The 24,024-nt window shown below is 39.1% G+C and overlaps 1 protein-coding gene across 1 annotated transcript in view; it reads right to left on the bottom strand.

Annotated features, from left to right (window-relative positions):
* The window catches only part of LOC134883585 (anoctamin-1-like), a 36,058-nt gene that overhangs the window by 11,575 nt on the left and 459 nt on the right, over window positions 1-24,024 (bottom strand). Inside the window, exons 2-17 of the mRNA XM_063912022.1 lie at window positions 18,242-18,628; window positions 13,511-13,609; window positions 11,991-12,142; window positions 11,602-11,656; window positions 11,035-11,083; window positions 10,011-10,066; window positions 9,859-9,900; window positions 9,131-9,195; window positions 7,755-7,889; window positions 6,178-6,338; window positions 5,547-5,629; window positions 2,326-2,400; window positions 2,144-2,212; window positions 1,850-2,051; window positions 1,408-1,519; window positions 1,233-1,290 (exon numbers count right to left, since the gene is read on the bottom strand). Coding sequence (XP_063768092.1) covers window positions 1,233-1,290; window positions 1,408-1,519; window positions 1,850-2,051; window positions 2,144-2,212; window positions 2,326-2,400; window positions 5,547-5,629; window positions 6,178-6,338; window positions 7,755-7,889; window positions 9,131-9,195; window positions 9,859-9,900; window positions 10,011-10,066; window positions 11,035-11,083; window positions 11,602-11,656; window positions 11,991-12,142; window positions 13,511-13,609; window positions 18,242-18,628 — 1,800 coding nt within the window. The remainder of the gene's footprint in view (window positions 1-1,232; window positions 1,291-1,407; window positions 1,520-1,849; window positions 2,052-2,143; window positions 2,213-2,325; window positions 2,401-5,546; window positions 5,630-6,177; window positions 6,339-7,754; window positions 7,890-9,130; window positions 9,196-9,858; window positions 9,901-10,010; window positions 10,067-11,034; window positions 11,084-11,601; window positions 11,657-11,990; window positions 12,143-13,510; window positions 13,610-18,241; window positions 18,629-24,024) is intronic.

The raw sequence follows: 24,024 nt of genomic DNA on the forward strand, positions 1-24,024 counted from the left end.
GTCCAGCTAACACGTGCTTCTTGTCTGTTGGGGGTCCGGCCATCACCCATTCCAATGGGGGTCCCGCCAACACCTGCTCCTGTCCTGTTGGGGGCCCTGTAGTCACCTGACCCGTCTGGGGTCCCACTAACACATGCTCCTTGTCCGTTGCGGGTCCCGCCAACACCTGTTCCTGCTCCGTTGGGGGTCCCGCCATCGCCGGTTCTGATGGGGGTCCCGCCAACACCTGCTCCTGTCCGGTTGGGGGTCCCGTGCTTCACTTATTCCGCAGGGGGTCCAGCTGACAGCCCGTCCTCCAGAGGCGTCTCGCCATCCTCCAGCCCGTCCTCCAGAGGTGTCTTGCCGCCCTCCTGCCCGGCCCCCAGAGTGTCTCCAACGTGGCATCTGTCGTCCTCCTGCCCGGGCCCCAGAGTTCCCCCGCCGTGGCTTCCGGCCCTGTCTTCAGCCACGTCTTTGACCCTGTTTCTGGCCCTGCCTCTGCCCCCCAGAGTTCCCTAGCCTCGGCCTTCGCCCCTGTCTCCGGCCCCCAGTGTTCCCTCGCCGTGACCTACGCCCCTGTCTCTGGGGCCTATAGGCCTCTGCCTTGCTCCCGGGACAGTCCTGTGATCCCCAGTCTGTCCCGCCTGTCTGCCTCCCTTGACCCGGTTTGTTCTGTTTTTTGTTGCTTTTGTTCTCTGGCCTGCCCTGCAGTGTTCCTTGTTTTTTATGTACAGATTTTAATAAAGCTCACTTTTTGTTGGAACCCCGCCCTTTCCTGTCCTGCGTTCACTGCTGTACTTGGGTCCTGTTACCAAACCCTTGACAGAACCGTGACACTGTGCTCAATAATTGATGGTGTAATGTAATGTGAATATGTCTCAGTTCTTGTTTGTATTGTTCATTATCCCTTTTCCTCGAACAAGATCCAATAAACTTTTAATGTATGGCAATGTATAGTTTTTTGGGATTTCAGTACTTAAGGGTGGCAGATTTCTTTTAACCCTGCAAAGCTACTGTTTCCTGGAAGCAGTATTACCACTGTAGATAACATACTTAAAAACAAAGTTTGAGTAGAAAGGATTAGTTTGAAAGCATATTTTATGTTAGATTTCCAAGGTTTTTCACCAATGTACGAGTCAATGTTGTCAACACATAGGAGTTCTGGTGTGTTAAACATTGTTAGAAGAAAACATATAACACGTCAATTCATAGTTACAAAAGGTTTTGTGTTCAGATAATGTGTTTAGCCTTACCTCTTCCATTCTGTAGGACTCAAACACATAGAGGTAGCTGCCTGGTCTGCCTACCAGTCTAGAGGAAAAGGGGTCAAGTGTAGATGGATATAGATTGGTTCAACATGTTAGCATGACTGAAAAATAATTAAAAAAGGTACATAATGATACTTTCAAATAGAACAATGTGACACACCTGCCCCTGAAGAAAGCAATGTAGATGATGGGGGTGAACGCATTGACAAACTTGAGAATGAAAGTCTTGAAGATAAGTCGTTCCTCAAAACTCTTGTCTGTTTTAGGAACCTCTGAAAAATGAACAGATGATTTCTTGGGATGTTCAGCAATGAGAAACAGGCACAGATCATTCTGATTATAACCTTTGACCATTTGCCAGAAACACTAATGTCATGGATGTGTTAAGAGAACCTTATGCAGTGGACATGATGATGCAAAATAAAGGCTGAAACAAGTTATCCAAAATGTTCCAAAGGCGATCCCAAGAGGCAATTCAGGACTGTCTGGACTTAAAGTGCAACAGAGTGATCCAAAAAATCCCCTTGGATTAAAAGTCCCATTTTCCACTGTTTGTCAAAAAAATGTGACCTGGTTTAATGCCAACATGTAATGTAATTTACCTAGCACAGTGAGCCATCGGGCAACAGCTCCGTACACCTCGTCCAGTATGAGGATGACCACCAGGTTGATGATGGCAGCAGTGGTTTTGACGGTCAGTTGCGCATGGCTCCGTGTGACAGGATTGGAGCTCATATATAGAGCAGCTTTAGTGGAGATCCGGTAGAGGATCACTCCAAACACAATGGCAAATGTAACACCAATCTGACAAAGAAAAGGTTTCCAGGATTACAAATAGAAAACCACTGTGAGGGGATGGAGAAATTATCATCATCAACTAAGTCGGATGTTCTTACCATTAACAGCATCATGACGATGTTAGTCATGTAGGCTGGGAGGCGGTCTTGACATGTGAGCTTTTCAATCTGAAAATAAACAAATAAAAAATATATTCACCAACATGGTAAGAACCAATAAAATATGAACTAAGTTGTAACACTTTAGAGATGCAAATATGTAGAGCCTACCATATAATTACCTTGTGATGAGATTTTGGATCTTTGCTCAGTGTCTTCTGCATGACCCTGAATTCATATTCGGCCCTGGGATGGTCCTGTGAGGGGGACACGAACAGAAATAATGGACGGAAACAGTGAAACACAAGAGGAATACCAGCTGGAAATGTGCCTGGTGTAGAAGAGATTCTCTGACGGATCCATCAGTTCAGAGATCAATGAACCTGGGGGCCAAAACTGTTATACAGTAGTTCTGCATTTCGTTTTTATTATCAACTTTCTATTTTATATTAGATTTGACTTTTCAATTTCATTTCATTTAGGTTTATTTTTCAGCTATTGTTGTTTTGTTTGTTTTTTTGTTAGTTTTAATCTGTATTTTCAGATAGTTTTAGTTAGTTTTCTTAGGATCCTGCATGGTGTCTCAGTAGAGTGCAGCTACATACAGAATACGTTAAGATAACTGTGATAGGGAGGGCCAATCTGTCAAAATCTTGATTTTGCAATCAACTTGAGTCTCTTTCCTTACCCAGTTAGTCAATATTAAAACCGGTGAAACAGCTTGGTTGAATGGCATAAGAGCTATTACATATTTAGGTAAGGTCATGTTATTTATTACAGTACGTTGTTGCACACTCGGTACTGGCAGTTTTTGTATGTATTCTGAATTTCTGCGATTTATGGACCGCTCAAAACACAAGTTTGTAATGAATACATAACTTTGATTTTTCTTAATGATATTTAGGCTGCGGAGGACATTGTCATAGGGATTATCTGGGGCCACAAAGAGTGTCTGCAGTGAAGGGTTTAGAGTTTCCAGATTGTCTGACAAGTGGTGCAACAATGGTCAATAAAGAAGGGCCTTTCTGCTACTGAGACCTTTTGGGTTATTGAGAGCGTTTCGCCTTCAACTTATTGGGATCCAGCTAAATTGGACAAGCAGGACAAAGGGGGTTTTGTTTTCTTATATTTTCTGTAATTTAATGCAAGTTATGTATGTGGGATTCCTCTTTCGGCCCCTCAAACACAATTAACCCTTCCTACAGTGAACAGGTGGCAGATCATTTTCATGGCATTTTCATGGATGCAGAACAGGTAGATAAGCCATTTAAAAAGCACAACAGTAGAGAGCATACTCACTACCTGAAACACTGGACGAGTGTAACATAAAATACATTTTAAATCAAACATTTTGTAAGAGGGCGAAAGCTCACAGCTAAGAGGTGAACAGAAGATAAAAGGCTTGAGCCGTAAGGTCAGGAAATAATCACAGTGCTGAAACAGAAGAAAACATTCATATTGAAAAAGCTGATAGCAGCAGCTTATGGAACCTGGGAGTAGGATTTTTCTTTTTGTTATGAACTATGTAATTAAACTACTCATATTATTTTCCTGGAAAATGTGTTATTACTTTGTCAGGAATATATTTGGAGGTAATCCTATTTGCCTTATTCTGTGCATCTGCTGTGGTAGTAAACCGTTTTCTGGCATCCATCCAGACTCCCTTCAGTTTGACTGTCAGAGAGAGAAGCAACAGTGATTAAATTAGCAAAGCGATATTGATATTTAGGTAACATGATGTAATTCTTTCTCTGATATGATCTTTCACCTCTCGAGTGCAATGTACAACAACTTAGCTATTTATATTTAAAGTTCAATTAAAATCGCCACAAGTAAATAGCTAACGTAAGGCTACAAGCAAACTACATCAGGGTTTGCATTACTTCTCATCACCACTGCTAAGTTAAATGTGGCTAATGTTTGCGTCATGACCTTTAATTGCTAACAATGACTCTTATAAACGTCAGGACGCCGACACAAGTCCGCCCCTAGCCTGTCGGTGGTGATGCGCAGCCATGTGACGATGATGTAGTTTGTTAATAGCCTGGCTCTAGCTTTTGACATCTACCGATTGCATTTAAGCTTCAAAAATCACAAAGTGGTGTTAATATTTGGAGAATGTCCTGCTAAATAATCATGTGTTAATTATTATAAATGTGTGATTGCCACAGAGCATATTTTCTGCAATATACTAAAATCCATTGGAAAAATCCCATTTCACTTTGTCGACGGAGCCCTTTGTGATGCTATCCTCTGGATTAACCTGCAAAAATACGTCATCACTGCATCACTCTATTACGACCACTTGTCCTATAAGCAATTTCCCTGAATTGGGCATTTGGTGCGCTTTAGAAGGTTACATTTAATCAATTAAAGGACTTAGGTTTTTTCTGACTGAAGCAATTCTGGTACTATCTGGCCTCACACAACTCTAATGCTAATATCAAGCTAACAGCAGACATGCTGCTAACTGTATGAGCAACAAGAAATTGTCTTTGTTTAAAGCATATTTTGTAAGAATATCCTTGATACCATGAACTATACTAATGGATAACCTCAAATATATTGCACACCATGTTTGTTGCCAATACCATTTATATTAACACATGTAATTGATGTGTTTTGAAGAGGTTTGCAGCGGCAGCAGCAGCAGCAGCAGCAGCAGCAGCAGCAGCACAGCGGCGGCAGCAGCACCAGCAGGCCACAAGAGGAAAGAAAGGAGTTTATCTAGAAATAGGAATTTATCCAAACCTTGAGAGCTTCCTGTGAAAGAGAGGAGAGTGGACACGAAGGTTGGGGGTGTTAGTAACAACATCAAGGATGACTGATCAAAATAACAAAATGAATAGACAGTTAGATGGCTTTTGCCCTACTGTGGTTTCTGATAAATGTTACTGAACAATTGTCCCTGTTTATTGAAGTTTACATCATACAGATTATAGGTTGTTGATCAATACAACAAGGCAGCCAGTGTGAGAGCGGCTAGTCAAATAAATTAGGGGGAAAAGACAAAGGTTTAAGTATACATTTTTAGAGAACATTAATGCAGACTTTGACAGATTTGCTCAAAATCTATTAATGTATTCATTTATCTTTAAAAACTCTATGGAGCAGAATACATGTAACAGTTCTGATTCAATAATAAAGAATTTTTAAAAAGATTGGGAAAATGAATTCACATATCCTTAACTTCTTTCAAACCCACCCTTTGACTTTTTGTGTTTTTGTTTCTTTGTGGCAATTGAGAACTTTAATCTTTAATATTACACGGAACCAGCTTAAAGTGAGTCCCCATTTGTATGGCATGAAGCAGAAAATATATTTAGTGCAGCTGAAGTGGTTCTATGTACATGTTAAGCTCACCTCTTCCTTTTCTATGTTATGGTATGCGGCCACCACTCACCTCCTCATCTTCAAACCCCGTCAGGTCCCACTCATAGTTCAGTCTCATCTGCCTCCTCTTCCAATGCTCCATGAACATGGCAGCTGAACAAGACAGAACATAATAAGATAAATACACAGAGGAACTCAAACACTGAAATTAATAACACTCTAAATATACTTGAAAGGTAATTGGGTGACCGTATGCATTAAGGTAGGGAGTTTAGTAGTGGCAATATAACTTTACCTATTGGTCTGACGAAGATTTAATCTCTGGTGCAAAGGTAAATATTTCTAGAGCTTCAGAGAGCAGAACAGGGGATATCCTGGTTAAGATTTCCTCCTTCATCCACCAGTTATGGGTGGTTGTTTAATGGTACTCGGACAACAAACAAAACAACACCAAAATCTTGGGTATACAGTATGTGTCAAGACCATAAAGTTAGTAAATACCATAAAAAACTACCACTACTTTATATCTTAAGCCTTACTACTGCCTTACTGTATGGGGTACTCGTTCAGGGCCATAGAAAAATAACATGAATGGTAAAGCTGCACCTCAAACAAAAGCATAAAAGTTGACGCAAAGATAAAACTGCAGGGCCAGTGTTTGCATGTCTGCATTTTCAAAGAGAGCGTGTGTGTTCTTTCACCCCACAGAGCCATGAAGATAGAGAAGAAGACCGTGGCGGGGTTGTCGAACAGGTGACTGGCCCGGGCCGTCCCACAGGCCGTGCTGAGTTTCCAGTAGCTGCACACTTTGTCACACAGAGGACACATGGTGATGTTGTTCTTTGGGTGGCAGATCTCCATGCTGGAAAACAACACACACAAACACACACACACACACACACACACACACACACACACACACACACACACACACACACACACACACACACACACACACACACACACACACACACACACACACATGCACATGCACACACACAGAGGGTCAAAGTTTCGATCCCCTGTCCATGTGGTCAACATGTCCTTCGCCGAGATCCTGAACCCCAAAGGGGTCCCGTAAGCATGTCTAGGCTATTGAAATGTATGTAGGTTGCTTTGGGTAAATTTGTCAGCCAAGTGTCATGTAATGTAATAAAAGAAAAAAGAACAAAAATGAGACAGGCAGGAGGTCTGGTGTGTCTCTCTGAGCGGTTAAATGTCCGGTTGAGACATTAACACTTGTCCTGAGTGTGTGTGGTGTGTGTGCAGTGAGTGTGTGCCGGCAGCCTGTGTCATAATATCCTGTGGATGATGATGAGCAGGTTGAGGAAGGACAGGAGGTCATGTTTCCCACCTCATTCATCAAACCATTTCCTTTCTCAATTTACATTAGCACATCTGGTTTCCCATTGCTACTCCTAATATCTTATAAACTCAAATAGAAATGATTGATAGATTTGTTACTTATTTAATTGCCCATTGCCCACCGTGTTAAGGTCAAGATGATTCAAAACTTTATAGAGCTTTTATAAGACTCTTAAACATTATGCTTCTGACCCACTTCCGGGAGGTTGAGAGCATCTTAATAAGCTCCTTAACCTAATTACATCTAAACAATCTAAACAAATCCACATATACAGTATATAGTTTTAGAATGGTTGTGACACTACTCCAGCCAGCTTTCATTTCCGGTGTTTATGCTGTGCCCCCCCCCCCCCCCACACACTTCCACGCTTCATATCCAGGAACAGTTCAGGCTCAACCAGAAGACACTTTATCATCCAATCCAGATCTTCAGCATGCTTTTCATCCATCGACACCATTGATGTTGTATTCTACACTTACGGCTCATAGTGCCACATTCATTTTGCTTCACCTTCCTCTCTGTTGTTACAGAAAGTCAATGTGCTCTGCTGTTTTTCACCAAGAAATAGTTTGCCACTCCCTCCAAACCACATACTCTTGAATTTAAATGGTTTTATGTGTTTATGTGTGTAGATTAAATCAATAGGGTCTCAAATCTTTATCAGTGAGTTTTGGCGCCGTGTATTTTCTAATGTCTCTGCATGTCATGTTAGATGTTCTGCAGAAGATTGGATCTCCTGGTTTTAGAGATATTTAGATATCGTCACAAATAAGGAGATTGAGAAGAATAAGAGATCGATGAATCAAAGCAAGACATGTCAATACGTCAAAACGAGTTCAATATGCTGGCAATCAAGTCCAATTTCAATGGAAGTTTTAAGTGTGGGTGAGTGTGTGGGGGGGTTGTGTTTACCTTGGTAAGTTGTCATCGACTGTTGCACATCCATAGAGAAACACAATGACTCCTACCAGAGAGGCAGGAATCAGCATCTGGGTATAGAGACCCAACCAGGCGAAGTACAGACCAATCTTCTCGCCAAAATACTTCCTAAACAACACAAAGAAAAGAAAACCATTCAGAAAATACTACACTACTTTAGGAACCTGAACTGCACTGATGTGCTGTACCAAGGTTATCACATTCCATGTGGTCAGGGGGAGAGCCATCGGTACACTCCAATAAGTATGTGTGTAAATCTGGCTCCGGGATTCATAACAAAAATAAGCCTTTTTTTAAACAGCCGGGGGCTTTATTTGGCCGTATTGTTAATGTACTAGTGAGACGATAATATCTGAAGTCCAACTGGAGTAACAAAAAGTGGTAAAAGTAATTCCTACAGTTTCCACAAGGATACAAATTTAAACTACAACATGTTATTTTCACATTATCTACAGGTACATGCATTTAAATGCTTTGTTTTATAGTTTACATGATGCCCATTCTTTTAAAGTTAGCTACATTCACTAAGTACAACGTTTGGAAAACAACATTTCTTTTATCCTATGATTTTGTAATGAAAATAATTGACAACTTAAAAAATACTGTAATGCTTTACTGCTATCTTATAGGCTATCTCTCACATGTGACAGTAAAGGGTAAGATCATTTAGTCACATCACCTGATTATATGAAACACAGCAGTGATTACGGTACAAAAAAGGGCTTGAAATTGATGCATTTAAAGGCGTTTCAGACACCAAAACAATATCGGCAAGGATTCAGCAACTCTCTGGGTGTGAAACAATATTCAGACAATATTCATTTGTGACAGTGGACACACATCATAGTGTTGTGTCCCCCCCACCACTCCGTCTCAAAGACGTTTTACAAACTCTCTTCAGGGCTGCATTGTTTTTTATGCAGAGCTGTGACAGAGCTTTTGATGTAAACGTTATTTCTGAGAAAAATGAATTCTTAATGCTGCACCTCACACCACTTAATAATACGTGTGTATCATTTCCACAATAATAAAAGATGTGCAACAAAGTCAAGTCTGTTGGAAGTTTTGTTGATTCCGAGGTGCTTTAACTTTCTTATTTTAATCACTATGTGTAGAACAGTTCTGAACCGGAGCAATCTTCTAGGCAGTATCCAGGATTACACTGTTATGTGTAATCATTGGCATGTCATATAGTGTATGCTATACAGTACAAATCTATGAGCCTGAATCCTGAGTCCTTCAAAATAAAAGCCCAAGCTAATGAACAGGAGCTGGATTTTGATAGAAGAGTTGTTACCATACAGTGAATGTTGGAACTAAATGATATACCTAAAGCTAAATGTCCTTACCGCACAAGTCCGATGGGCTGGTACTTGAAGAAGACACTGTAGTTTGCCCACTCTTCATACAAAAGCTGAGAAAGACAATCAACAGTGTGTTTTTGCATTATTTGGTACAGTTCTAATCATGCATTTAGCCTTTCTCATTTTATACTACTTTAATACAACACAATTCCTGTCACCATGCTAATTAGCTTAGTCGCTGGACGTATAGTTCAGGCAACAAACCGAAAGGAGCTAGAAGAGCCTCCAATGTCACAGGTACAGTTCTAAGAGATAAACCCAGTTTTTTTACAGCTTTAAATTGTACAGCTGAGTCTGAGGATTTTTTTGTTTATGTCATTGTAAATATGAATTAAAAACTGCATTTGATTCGGACTATTTTTAACAGCGGATTAATACGGATAATACGCATTAGGTACTCTAGTGAGTATTTCAGAAGCAGGACAGCAGGCTAAACGCTTGTAAACCATATCAACATATACATTCAAAACAACAACACAAACTAACCAGACTGAATATCTGAAAGCTTGAAACGTGTATAATCTTTTAACTGTAAAAATGTCAACATAGAAGATACTTGAGCATTCAAGTTTACCATTGACCTTGTGAGTGTTGCAAGTATTTGTAAAGTTTAGAGATAGCTAGTAGGTGCACTTCTCATGCATGCACCTTTGCAGAGCTTTCCAAATGCACTAAATGAACAACAGTCTATGAGGACCTGCTCACTTCCTCACCCTTCTGTCATTGTGTACTGCGCTGTCCTCATTAATTTCTCCCTGTAGAGAAAAGAGAAACATTGATGCAAGTGACTGTGCACACTTACCGACACTGTAAACTGGGTTTAATGTTTTGATAATCTATGTGTGTCAGGATTAGTACTACTCACATCATGAAGAGGGTACGCTGCAGTGTAGACACCACTCCCCAGGAGGCTGGTGATACCTGCAGAGAGAAAGCAAACAGACGCAGGTGTTAGGATGGGTTCCACATCTTTACGGTGGCTTACTAACGATTTCTATTTCAGAATATTGAAGATGGAGGAGGTAACTGCTTTAACATGGTGAGTGGTCACTGTGACAGATAAGACGTGTATAAAGTCATCAAATCTTGCTGTGACTTGGCAGAGAGATACGACTGACTACACTACCAATCAAAGCTTCTTTCACAACATCTTTCCCAACATCATCCTGAAGAAGGAGATAGGAACCTAAAAACTAAACTTTGGGTTTGAATAATACTGCCTGTCTTTCTTTTGAAAAAAGCTTAGAAAATATAGAAAATTACACAGTTCTACCTGAAGCACAAACAATATCTTTATATTTCCCATCATGCTCTTTGCTCAGAAAGGTCTAATCGCTCTCATCAAGATAAATACAAGAGGAAAAAGTCACTGCTCTTATTATTCATCTGGGTCAAATTGTGTGTAGACACTCATGCATTAACACATGCAGAAAAGAAACTTGGTTGTTTATGGAAGTAAATCTGGACAATCTGTTTAATCAGAATGTTATACATTGAATCTGAGCAACTTGGATATATAGATAATGTGAAGTTTTACTTTCTGAACATAAAACAATTCTAACTTGTAAACATCTTTTACAAATATATTCAGAGGCAGAAAAAGGAGGAACATCATTTCAATGCATAACTATTCAGTACTAGAAATTCAATGTTTTTTATTGTAAAATCAGATGGAGCAGATCTACTTCCATCGATAAGGATGAAGATATTATATCATTTAATTGTGGTCAAAATAAATTCCTCCAATAAATGATCTGTTATATTATTTTCAATAACTCCAACCCAACCCTCCCTAAACTGGTTCAAAAAGTAAGATTAACTCACCTCAAAACTCCACTGGAAAACAAAACACAGATTCAACTGTTGAGAGACTCACAGATCTGACTCACCCATGCTGTACTTGGCCTTGCATTTTGTTCTTTTTAATATTTCAAAAACCTGGAATAAAATGAATACAAAGTAACTGAACAGGCAAGGCAGTAGGTCTTACTTCACCATCAGCTTAACTCTTTAAACACTTTTATATATTGTAATATACATTTCATATAGTGTAGAACATTCAGAACATTTTCACTTTAAGTGCTTATGTTTGTATTATTTTTTAAGGCTTATTTTATAACAATATCTCCATTTTATAATGAATTGCATATTCTTACTTTAATTTCCCATGTATACTGTATATACAGTACATATTCATATTTTTCTTATTTATTTATCTTTTATGTGTTTAATTCTAAAAGGGAGGATTCTGATTTTCATAATCTACAAAAACAATATTAACAGCAACCAAATTGACCTCCGTGGGTCAGAGAGAAAGCAGTATTTGCTTTTATTTTTACACATTATGGGATGGATACACCCTTAGACGATACTTGTACCATCTGTCAGAAGAATTAATATAAATGAATTTGCTCGTAATTGTATGAAACATCCCAGACAATCTTCAGTGGACTTACTATTGAACTCCTGGTTTTGCTGTCAAAGAAGTTATCTTTGTCTGAGAGGTCAAACCTGTAAGTGTAACAGAAAAATACATTGTTGTTATATACTGCTATGTCTCAAAAGGAAATACATTTGTTCACAACATAACTAAAAGTGATATCAAAAACATAAAAAGTAAAAACAAATGTATTTGTGATATAAAATGTTTATTAAGCTGCTTTGGAATCTGGTTTTGTGGCCAGTAGCTATGGCCATGCTAACAGTTAGCCTCCTATTTGAAACACTGCTGTGGTTAAAAAATTGTTTACTTCTCATAAATGTTGTGCTCTTTGTCGTTGTGTAGCCTGTACACCCATTTTAATGTAAGAGGGTAATACTTATCTCCCAAAAAAAGAACACTTACAGGTGTTGTTTCTCTCTGGAGAACGTGTGTGAGAGGTGTTTGATGTTCTGTGGTTGATGTTCCTCTACATGAGGGTGGAGAGGTTCCACGAGTTTACAAGCCAGGGAGCAGATCTTCTCCACCACGCCACTCAACTGCTTTACTTCATATACCTAGAACACACACAGTTCTTCAAGGTTACTCTGTGGGTGAGGTGTATTTAACACAGACATGATAGACATCCACAATCCATTTCAAGCAAAGGGCCATCGTTAAAGTATTGTTTGTTGGAACAGCGTGCGTTTAACTGTATGCATGTTTAATATGGGGTCAAATCAGTCTCAAAATAAATAATAAACACAGAAGGATTCACAAATGTAATTCAGGATTTATATATAAATGTCTGCATCCACACACAAATAGTAGAAATAAAAAAGGCTTTTCTGCATTAGTGTAAATCTGCTGACTGCATCATGGATGAAATATATTTGTGAAACGTTTTTACATTTATATAATCGATAAGTATTTGTATGTGCATTTAAAAATATTTGTGTGGATGCAGACATTTACATATAAATCCTGAATTACATTTGTGAATCCTTCTGTGAGCATTTATGTATTATGAGACTGATCTGACCCCATAGTTTAATGCTTAATATGGTCTTATTTATGTGTTCCCATAACATTTAGAGCCCAATATGTATTCTCCACTCACCAATAGTATTACAAATTTTAAATAGGAAAATGTATACTCCCTTGTGTTAACTGGGTCGGATAATGCAATCAAAAAGTTTCCATAGCTATGCAGACGACACACACATTTACATAACCATTACACCACGTGACTTGCGGTCAATACAAACACTGTGTAAATGCATTGAAAAAATCAATGGTTAAATGTGTCAGGACTTTCTCCAATTTAACAAAAATAAAACTAAGATAATTGTTTTAGGAACAATTAGGGATTGTTTCAAAGCCAGCGTTCAGCTTCGTTGAAAAGGCCCACTATTATTATATAGTGTTAGTAACCAACTGGACTCTTTGCTGAAGCGGATTGTATATATTCACTCCTTCCACCACACAGATTGCACACACACTGACCTTATATGTGTTATGAAATATATCTGACGCAAATGGAAATTGAATTGTGGTTTATTTTGTATTACATTTCGGTGATGGAGGAGATATATCCCACATTAATTCATTTGTGTATAGTTTGACTGAACAATTATTTTTGAATATTTTAGATTATTATTTGTCAAACCTGATTCTGACACACCTATTAAAAATAGGACAAACCCGCTACAAATTTGAAGGTATTCCATATTATTTGTTAATGTTATCTGACTCTCCAGAATGAAAGGTGGAATTGTGTTTTTAGAGTTGTGCACACCTGCCTCAGGGCTTATATTTGGTTACATTGCCATTCGAAAATGAAGAAAAATGTGACAATGAAAACTGTTATATAAACAGTGTAGGGGAACAAATTAATTTTAGTTGGCGGTCAACAGAGTAACTTTACAGCCTCAGCAGAATCCTACCTTCTTGGTGGGCATCTTTAGCTTCATTAGCTCGGCCTCTCGACAGAGGATGTTCCAGGGAGCATGAATTTTCACAAAGCCCACCCCTGCAATCTTGGTCTAAAAGACAAAAAATATATACATTATTGTGATCAGAATGCAAAAAGCACATTTCGAAAGAAGAATTCAACTTTGCATGTAAAACAAATCTTGACAAGGACCATGGCAGAGTATTTGCATGCATGTACAAGGTGGAGAACCCATAGAGGAATCGCACCAGGACTGGACTTCGCTCTGCTTTATGACAAACTAATATCTACCACCAGTTGCAACATAAATATGACCACATGAGCTGAGAATTAGTTGTCCATTTAACTATTTTCGCTTTTCCTGTTTTTCCATTAAAGGGGAGGAGAGGTGCTTGGGTCAATGGACATCATTCAATCAATCATTGTTTTATTTATATAGCCCAATATCACACATTTGTCACAAAAGAATCCAAAGTTTGTTCAAAATATGAATACGAATGTAACTTCCTCTGTCCTTAGACCCTCACATCGGACAAGCGAAAACTTCCAAAGAAACTCCCCAGTTAAAAATGGAAGAAACCTCAGGGAGAGCAACAGAGGAGGGACCATTGAAGTTTGACACCTCTTGTATTCCTTCTAATAATGACAAATCAAGCCTCTGACACACAGACACACATTTGCCTGTAATGCAGTTGTGTGTTTGCCCAGTGTTTCAGGAAATTGAAACTCAAGCACCTCTATGTACTTACAACCTCAAGTCTGCCATTTCAACTCCCTGCTATTGAGAGCCTTACATTCTATTTATATGCTGGCATCAGGACATCTCATACATAGGGAGAATATCATTTTACACTTTTACACTGCTGATACGCAGATATATCTAAGCTGCCACATTGCAAATAGTTTGACAAAAATGGCCTCACTCTGAAATTGTTAAAAACATTAAGGATTGAAGGTCTCAATCTTTCATTAGAAGTCTGGGTAAAACTTTAAGCTCCACCTAAACAAGACCAAACTGATATTCTCTCATATTCATGGCCTGTCCATCAACTTTGTCACCTCTGTTGATTCCCACACTCAGATTGCAAGGAATCTGGGTGTGACGCTGGACGAGAAACTGTACCTCAATGCCAACATCGCTACATCCCGCTCCTCAGATACTACACCAGGAGGATATGTCCAGTACTGACCCAGAAGACCAGCTCAAAGTCTACATATCTTTCATCGCAAACTGAAAACGCTTATACCATGACCATTAAACCCAACACACACACACACACACACACACACACACACACACACACACACACACACACACACACACACACACACACACACACACACACACACACACACACACACACACACACACACACCAAAAAAGTAGGAAGCATTAGCTAACTTTAAATAAGTCCAATTGAATCAAATGCACAGAAACTTACATAATTTGGTTTATTTGAAGCAAATATATCTGCATTTTTCTTGTCGTTCCAATCTTTATGGTTTATTGAACTTTGTAGTTGCTTTGAATAAAAGTGTCAAAATTAAATGTAATGTCATAATCTAATCTATCTTATTTTATATAAACCAAACATGGATGGACCTCAGGAAGACACAGATGAGTAGAAAGTAGAGAGGTGGCAAGGAGAGCGGAAGAGAACAAGATTAGGGGGGTTTTCAAACTCCCGTTATTGGACCATCACAGGGAAATACCAGATCACTGTCGCATTGTCACTTGGAGCCTAAAATACAACAAAACATGAGTTCTGCTTGTCAAACTTTGGACAAAACTAAATAAACTCCCTCCCACACACTGAAGAAATGTTTTAAAGGTTCAAACAGTGTCGACAGCCAAGGACACTAAACAAATAAAAGCACCAGGGTTTCCATTTGAGAACCAAAAATACACTCATCCCCTGGCTCGGGATGCAGGGGCCCTCTCTTACTCTTTCTAGCTGTTGCTCATCGTACAACCCTCCACTTCAGATGTGCCGTCCATATTTCGATGGGCTGCTTGAACAAGCACTGCCCACTGCCTTGGAGACAATGTCTGGACTTACAGGCTCCTCCATGCCTGCCAAAGAGCATAGGTTCATAACCTTAAAATAGATTTGTAAGACCACTTTTTTCCCTTCTTTTCAATCCCCCACAGCTGGGGTGAGATGGTATAGTTTTACTCACACTCTTCACTCCACTGGTCACTCAGAGTATTGCTTTTACAAATGCTCTCAGAGAAAGTGGAAGGTGTTGGGGAAAATACTGAATGTGCTCATTCAAGGATACAGAATTGCGCGTGATAACAGAGGCCCAAGTTTATAACAATATATATGACAGGATGTTTGACCTGATTTTGGATCAGCATGACACACTGTTATAGGCATATGATAGCTACATGATGTTTAGCCTCTAGGGAGATAGGCATATGACAAGCATGATCATTTTTGAAGTGAGCTAATCTGAACAAAGCATTGTATACTGCCTTGATCCTTTATTTCTCCATCTTGTGACTGTGTAACACCCTCTCCTGTATACAAGCAAGAGAAGGACACTGTTCAGGGAACTAGTTGTACCATATGCTTTATGTGATGACACATTCTTTCGAGGATAATAAATACATGTATCCTGATTTCGAAACTCAAGCCGGTGTCGAGTGCGATTTTTCTAACAGAAGGGTAATAACCTTCTCCACAACTCTGTAGATCAGCCTGATTGAGGTGATGTTGATGCTGTCTCTCAGGGCGCAGGTAGTGTTGTAGTCAAGACCAGCTTAACCGAGACCAAGTCATGAACAAGACTTTAAGATGCCGAGACCGAGTCAAGACCAAGACCAAGGCAGGGTGAGACCGAATCAAGACTGGAACCAGTCTAGTGTGAATCCAACACTACATAATACACTAACAATAGAATGTGGAAGATGCCACAGTCAATTTGATCTGAAAAATCCACATCATCATACAAAGACCCACATTAAGATATAAATTCAACTTCATCATATTTATTCAAAAAGTAAATTAGTAAATAAGTGACATTTTTGTGGTTTGTGTACCAAAATTGAATTATCGTTGAATCTTCACTTCATGACCGTTTGAGTGTGTGTGAACAACTATCAAGGATCTTTTCTACCTGAATAGCCGTGGCTCTAAAGCTAAACTATGAAGTTCATCTCATATAGGACAACTATATCTTAGCTGACTCAGTAAACCAACTTAATCCAGAGAACCATCGCAAATACCAAAAGCCCTGAGAGAAGAAAAAATATGAGTGTATTGGTTCAAAGAAATCGATTGGTCCATTGATATAATCTGATCTACATACATGTGAAGCATCTCACATAGGGAAAACATTATCCAGGATTGTTCTGTCAGGAACACTATACGTTTGCACTATTATTTGCAGAATGTCCTTCAGTGTGTTGTAGAAAAGGTTCTGGTAGGTTCCTGATATTCATTAGTGCAACTGGCCTGTAGTTCTTAAGTAAGTCCAGGGCTCTTTTGGCTTGGGCAGCAGGAAAAACACTTCTCACTGACAGGAAACAGGAAGAGATACTGTTCTCAAACACTCCAACACAACAACATGTAAATAAGATTGAAGGGTATCCCAGAACTGCTTTTGAAAGTCCCTGGTGGGACCATCACTCCCTGGTGCCAGTCCTGATCCCATCTGGTCCCCTCACGACACACACACACACACACACACACACACACACACACACACACACACACACACACACACACACACACACACACACACAAACACACACACATAAACACACACACACACACACACACACACACACACACACACACACACACACACACACACACACACACACACACACACACACACACACACACACACACACACACACACACACACAAACATCATAAATCTGAACCAGTAATGTATTACCCAGTTATGCTTTCGTTTCTCTTCCAGCTGAGCTAAGGATGTTCTTCCTGGAGGTCCTTGTGGCTGTAGTTCTGCCCCAAAGATTACAGAAAAGATGTCTATAGAATACTCCTTAAGTTTGCCTGACTAGTTGTCATTCTATTTCCTAGAATTTCAAGGCCGGTCATCTGCTTCCAGATTTTATTTTATTTAAATTTTTTTCACTTCTTCTCCTGCAGGAAGGTGATCAACTCCAACCTGTTCTTCAGCAGATGACCATTAGAGCTTGGTCTCTACATAACCACTCTTCCATGTTCCTAACTTTGAGATTGTGAACTGCATTCTTTATAGTGGAATTGAAGCTCGCAAAAAAACACAAATGTGTCATACCAAGCTCCAGCCACAGCCTCAAATAACTAAAACTACTCACTCTTTGTCCTAATCAATCTTAACTTTTCTCAGCGGAGGGCATTTTGTTGCCCCTCTGCTGATTTAGTCTTAAGCGGAGCTTGTAGTCTAAGGTTAAAGAGTAACTGCTCACAGTCTAATCGTTGTGCTTGCGCTGCCAGTCAGGGTGATGACATAGAGTTAGAGTTAGAGTTAGAGTTAGATTTAGGGTTAGCTCACATGTCACAACACCCAATATCACAGCTGGGTTCAATAGACGTATACACTTCCTTTCAAAAAAAATGTTTTCCTAGTTTGGCAAATGTGCCTACTCTGTTACCTTTACAATGTCATTTTTACAGAAAACATTCTGTGAAGTAGATCACTAACATTATAATAAATGGATCTAAAGTGGAGTTGAGAGAGAAAAGAACAACTGTCAACTCACGTCTTCATCTTTCTCCAGCTCCAGCCCCATGTCTCTCAGCTTCCCCTCAAACTCCTCCCTCCTGAACATCTTTTGATCCTCATGACCGTTGACAGTCTCTCCCTGGTGGCCCAGCTCCACGTCGGCCCCCGGGGAGGACGGCAGAGAAGATGATGAGTCTTTCGCCTTTTGAGCTTTGTGATTTCGAAAATGCTCGTTGCGTCCACGGCGAAAGCTGCGGGCCACAGCATTCTCAGTGAGCAGGTGTGACGACTGTCGGCCGGACCGGGCCCCGGCAGGCTTCTTCACATGGTAAGTGAGGACGTAGTCCACACGCCGCTGACCGTCCTGGAAGTAGAGTCCATGTTGGCACTGGGTGTTCTCCTCTGGGGTGAGAGCCTTCAGCAGCTGACGGCAGCACATAGAGAGAAAGAGAGACAGAATGTTTTTGGATTTGGATTTCATGGATGCACAATTTAGTGTGTTATAACAAAGTCCATCTTTCAACCTGGCTTAGCAAATGATGTTTCATCAAATTCTGGTATAGTTCAGACAAATATGTATAGGAAGAAATAAATGTATTTTATTATTATTATTATTATTATTATTATTATCATTATTATTATTATTATTATTATTATTATTGTGCCCTAATAGTGTACTGAAATTCAAGTTTCTAACCATATACTGTAGGTGTGAATGTAAATGCAAAATTGCTACAGAAATGTTTCAATCATTGAAGGAAACATTGGGCAGCCATGGCTCAGGTAATACAGTGTTTGTCTGCCAGTTGGAAGGTGGTCCAAGGCCCTGCAGTCTACATTGGACAAGATGCTTAACCCCAAAATTACAATGTGTGTGTCAATCATAAGTCTCCCTGAGCATGTGGCAGCTTGTATGGGTGTGAATGTGTGTGAATGCTGACTGGTATGTGTAAAAACAATGAAAGGTCGTATTGACCAGAAACTGTTATTTAAATTCAGTGCTTTTACCATAACCATCCCACACTTCCATAAATTATAATGTATGATATTTATTTTTTCTATTATGTTTACTTCAATTTAGAGTTGACATTAATAGCATGGTTGCCCAGTGACTCAAACCAGGGCTGGTAATGTTTATTGCATCATCTTCTATAAGATGTTTGGTGCTGGGCAGGCAATGAACAGTTTTAGGCCTGAACCAGATTCAAATCTAAAGTCTCTTCCTGTCTCCTGTCAGCAAGCAGTGCTTTTCCCACCATCAAGAAATGAAAGCTGGCCTTACTTAAAAAGTGCAGGCTAGTCAACATCCTCTCTACAGACTATAAGGTGCTTTCCAGAACCTTATCAAACAGACTGAAGGACATTCTGGAAATAATTAGCTAGGTCCGACATATGTTATTCTGCATATTAATAAACTGTACACAGGTGAATGCAAGATTACACTGCTTTAGAGAAGATTATTTTACATTTATATTGGAAGGTTTGTTTGAATTACAGTTCAGACCACTGCATAGTTTACTTGGTAGAGCTAGCAGCCCATGCACTGGGGATCAGTCCCTGCTGTTGCAGATGCAGGTTAGAATCTGACCAGTGAACCTCTTACATGCGGTCTTGGGTAACTAGAAAGACGTTATATAAATTAAAATTATTATTACAAATGTCATCTCCTTATATCTATCTTTGAAAATAAACTGAACTACCAACAATAATGTATTTGTTGATTTGTCAGAAATGTATGATGAAATAATTTTGCATATTAAGAGGCCATATGCAGAAACACACAGACATAGAGCACTCATCATCCTCAGATCTGTCAGTCACATTGATCCACACACACATCACTGGGGGAACCGACGATGGCAAGCTATCAAACTTTCCTCAAATTTAGGGCTCATTATTTATGTTTTACTTAATTTGTATTGCTTAGTGAGAGATTTGGACAAAATCCTCTACATATTAAAATCAAACATCTACACAATGTGCAATTAACACATCAAACTAATAACAGCGATGACCCTGTGAAATCCCATTGGCTCATACGTTATAACAAAATTATAAATAATTAAATCAAAAATAGACCGTAGTCTATGCCAACATTTAAATAAAATACCCGATGACCATGATAACAAATATAGAAAATTCAGAGTCTCTAGCTTTACAGATAGGATAAATTTGCCTTGGTGTATTTGGTCCATACATAAACAAAATCAAAGAAGCTAAATTGTAAGAAAAACCACCCAAAAATAAAAACTGTTAGAACAAACATATAACATTTAAATATATACAATTATTTACATGAAATATAGGTACTGTATACCCAAAAACTATGTACAGTATACAAAGACAAAATACTCTGAAGTATAAATTTAAATAAAGCATGTGCAGTCAAGCAAAAACAACAAGTATTATTGGTGTGAATAGTTAGGTTGAGCTGCTTGGAGTCAGCCCTACTTTCTGTCTACTTTGCTTGTGAGAAAGCAGCTATGGTACTTCTGATTTCCATCACATTCAGGAATCTGGATGTCATAGATTGAAAGAAAGCTGTTTGCATTAGACCTTGGAGTTATTTGGTGCTACAGTTGGGAGGGGGGGAGGGGGCAGATTGCCCTATGTGTTGCTTCTCAGTAGATTGTAAATGAGACATAAATAGTGTGTATCACGAGCTGTGCCAAGACCTGAGTCTTCAGAATTTCTCATCTAAAGTTTACTTATAACGTCTGGCTGCAGATCTGAGGGATAGAGACAGATCAAGCTACACAGACAGTTACACAAATATGTTAAAGGAGAACTCCGGCTATTTTACACCTAAAGACCTGTTTACTAGTCCCAGGTGGGGTTGAGTTCAAATTGCTGGTTCTGTGTTGGCAGTATACCTAGATTACACAAACTCTGACCCTAACGCGGCTGGTATAGGGGTGCAGTGATAACATATTTTTGTAGGCCGGCCCGGAAAGAGCGTCCTCGACAAAGAGCAGGGGGATTTTACCTTTGGACTTCAGAATATTAGAAAATAACCACTTTGTGCCGCTTTTATGATGGTTGAAGCGTATATGCAAAACAGCTACCGTTAGGATATAAACAAACTACAGCACGGTCACATGACTTTTCGTCACCACCGCTAAGCTAAAGGCAGGTAGGGCCTAATGTTCAGCATGATGACATTGAGTATCATTTAGCCATTTGTTAGCAGCCACTGCTTTTATGACATATAGAAGCTTGGGTATTTAATGATATACTCTATGTTATGTTCTGTGGTCATCTTCTATGTCTCGTAAAAAAGGCGGTTGCTAACAAGTGACAGCGAGATTGTCATTGTACAGTCCACATTTAGCTTAGCGGTGGAGATGTGCAGACATGTAACCGTCATGTAGTTTGTTTTTATGACACTACTACAACTACTACCTCTGACCAAATAAATGTTGTAGAACAAAACTTAGAAATATCTTTATTTATTTATTTATTTTATCAAAAAAGTTTTATTGGAAGGGGTAAATGGTTACTAATTTCTGGGTTTCAGGACTCATTGTTGCACCTATTAAGTGTTTACTCAAAGAAAGGATTTGATGATTAGATGATTTGAATCAATATGTCATATATTCTTCTTATCTGACAGTAGTAAGATTGTCAGCCATTTCTGACTTCTCTGTTGAACAAAAGCTGTGAAAAGATCTTTGTGTTTCAGTATTTACAAATGTAGTTTCTTATAAATGCGAAACATTAAGTTTTAATACATTTAATTCTGTATTGCATCCCACTTCTGGTGGTGGTGAGTACTACTCAGTCTGAAAGTCTTCCAGTACGTCTCTCTTAAGGAGCTCGGTCAAAGGAGAATGTTTAAATAAATCCCTGAAACATTGCCATGTTTCTAAGAGTAGCTCCAGCTCCTTACCTTATTAGTTATTCTAAAACCTCTGAGATTAGCACTAAATAGGACAGATCACAACTTTTTTTAAATTGTATTGTATTTTAGCACTGGTACCAAAGGATTTTACATTGGAAAAAACGTGTTTTACAGGATTAAACAGTTACAGCTGAAAAAGATTTTAAGTCAAAGGATTGCATGAGTGATTCACATACTACCCTCACTGAGATAAACTATTTGGATGGGTGGTTAATTAAGGAGCAGGGTGATGCAGGTGTTTGTGCACCACCTGCAGCCCTGGAGAACCATGTTGCGCAAATACCAGGCACTACAGACAGCAACTGTAATGACATCAGTGTGCCCAAAATAGTACCAGGAGCAATGCCACCAGCGTGCTATACGACAGCATCTAATATCAAGTAAGTTAGCAGACTGTTTTTGTGAATGAATCTTGCTGTGAGACATCTGTTTCTGATGTCAAGACATTGACAATGAGTCCTAAAATTGTTCAAAAATAATGTGGATTTAAAGAAAAATGTGCAAGAATATGTAGGCCATGCATTCCTGGTCTTCTTCAGCCATCTAACATATCTTCTCCAACTGAAAATAACCTTACAAATAAGAGAAACAGTTCTGTTGATACTGCATTAGAAAGTTAGATCAGATCTTTATTGTTTTTCACGACAGCATCTAATATCAAGTAAGTTAGCAGATTGTTTTGTGAATGAATCTTGCTGTGAGACATCTGTTTCTGAGTCCTAACATTGATTTAAAAAAAACATGGATTTGAACGTCTACCAAGTTGAAGATGTTGTAGCTTAACCAAATCTTAACCCCAACCCTAACCTTAGTTTACCAATATTTAGAAATTAGGAACCCCTTCATGAATCTGACAAGAGGTTTTCAATTGCTCGTTCACTCAAGTTTATATTAAATCTGGGTGTATGGATGTTTCATGGAGGAGGCTCCATGTCTCTTCAGCTCTTATTTTATGAGCCCTCTGCTGCCCAGACCACCAGAGGAGAGTCATACATTATCAGCAGTTAAGTGCTCCTGTCAGTTAGCACAATGAACTCTCTCTTGATCTTCCTCATGGACTGATGGTTTAGGTCGACAGATCAACAGGGAATCACTTGTTACGTTTAAAAAATCCTTTTTCACAAGACTTTTTTAATTCTCGATTCTGATTGGTCAGTTGTGACATTTAGCAATCTCTTATTTCTTTCATTCAGATATGGACGCGTCCATCATACACTTTGGAGGTCTATGCTCAGTTGTTTTGATTTGCAAAAATACATCAGTTTTGGCATCATAAAATAAATATTTTTCAGTTTGAACGGAAAAATTGTTTTCTAACATTAATTGTAATGATTTTATTGAGAGCACACAACTTTAGATCCTGGTTAACTGTCCTTAGTAAGTAAAAGAAAAAGAGACCAATAGAACAGCACAAGAGAAGGAAAGAGGTTAAAAAAAACACAGAGAGCTGGAGGACAGAAAACAGCAGAAGAACACAGACAGGAAGTAAACACTACAGGAACATGGTATGACTCCTCTAGTGTAGACTGCTTTATGGAAAATAAAATGGTAAAAGTCTTTGACAGTGACGGGGTCAGGGTTAGGGTTAGGGTTAGGGTTAGGGTTAACATCATTTAATGCATAGTATATGCATTGTATATTCCAAAGGTAAAACGTAGCCTACTTGGTTGCCAGTTTGACATAATGAATTGTTGCCATGGAAGCAGTTCCAACTGTTGCACCGCACAAATCCCAAAACGCTTCAAGCTATTATGTGATCGTCGTATTGGACTGTACTGTTTGTATTGTTACAATTCCGGTCTTGAACCATTTGAACTTGTCGAGTGAAATACTACAACTGACTGTTTGGCAGCATAATTCCATCAAATTGGAAAAAAATATCTTCTATATCTTAGTTGTTGTTTTTTACTTTTGAGAAT

This window comes from Eleginops maclovinus, chromosome 2 (assembly GCF_036324505.1).
Source record: "Eleginops maclovinus isolate JMC-PN-2008 ecotype Puerto Natales chromosome 2, JC_Emac_rtc_rv5, whole genome shotgun sequence".
NCBI classification, from domain to species: Eukaryota; Metazoa; Chordata; class Actinopteri; order Perciformes; family Eleginopidae; genus Eleginops; species Eleginops maclovinus.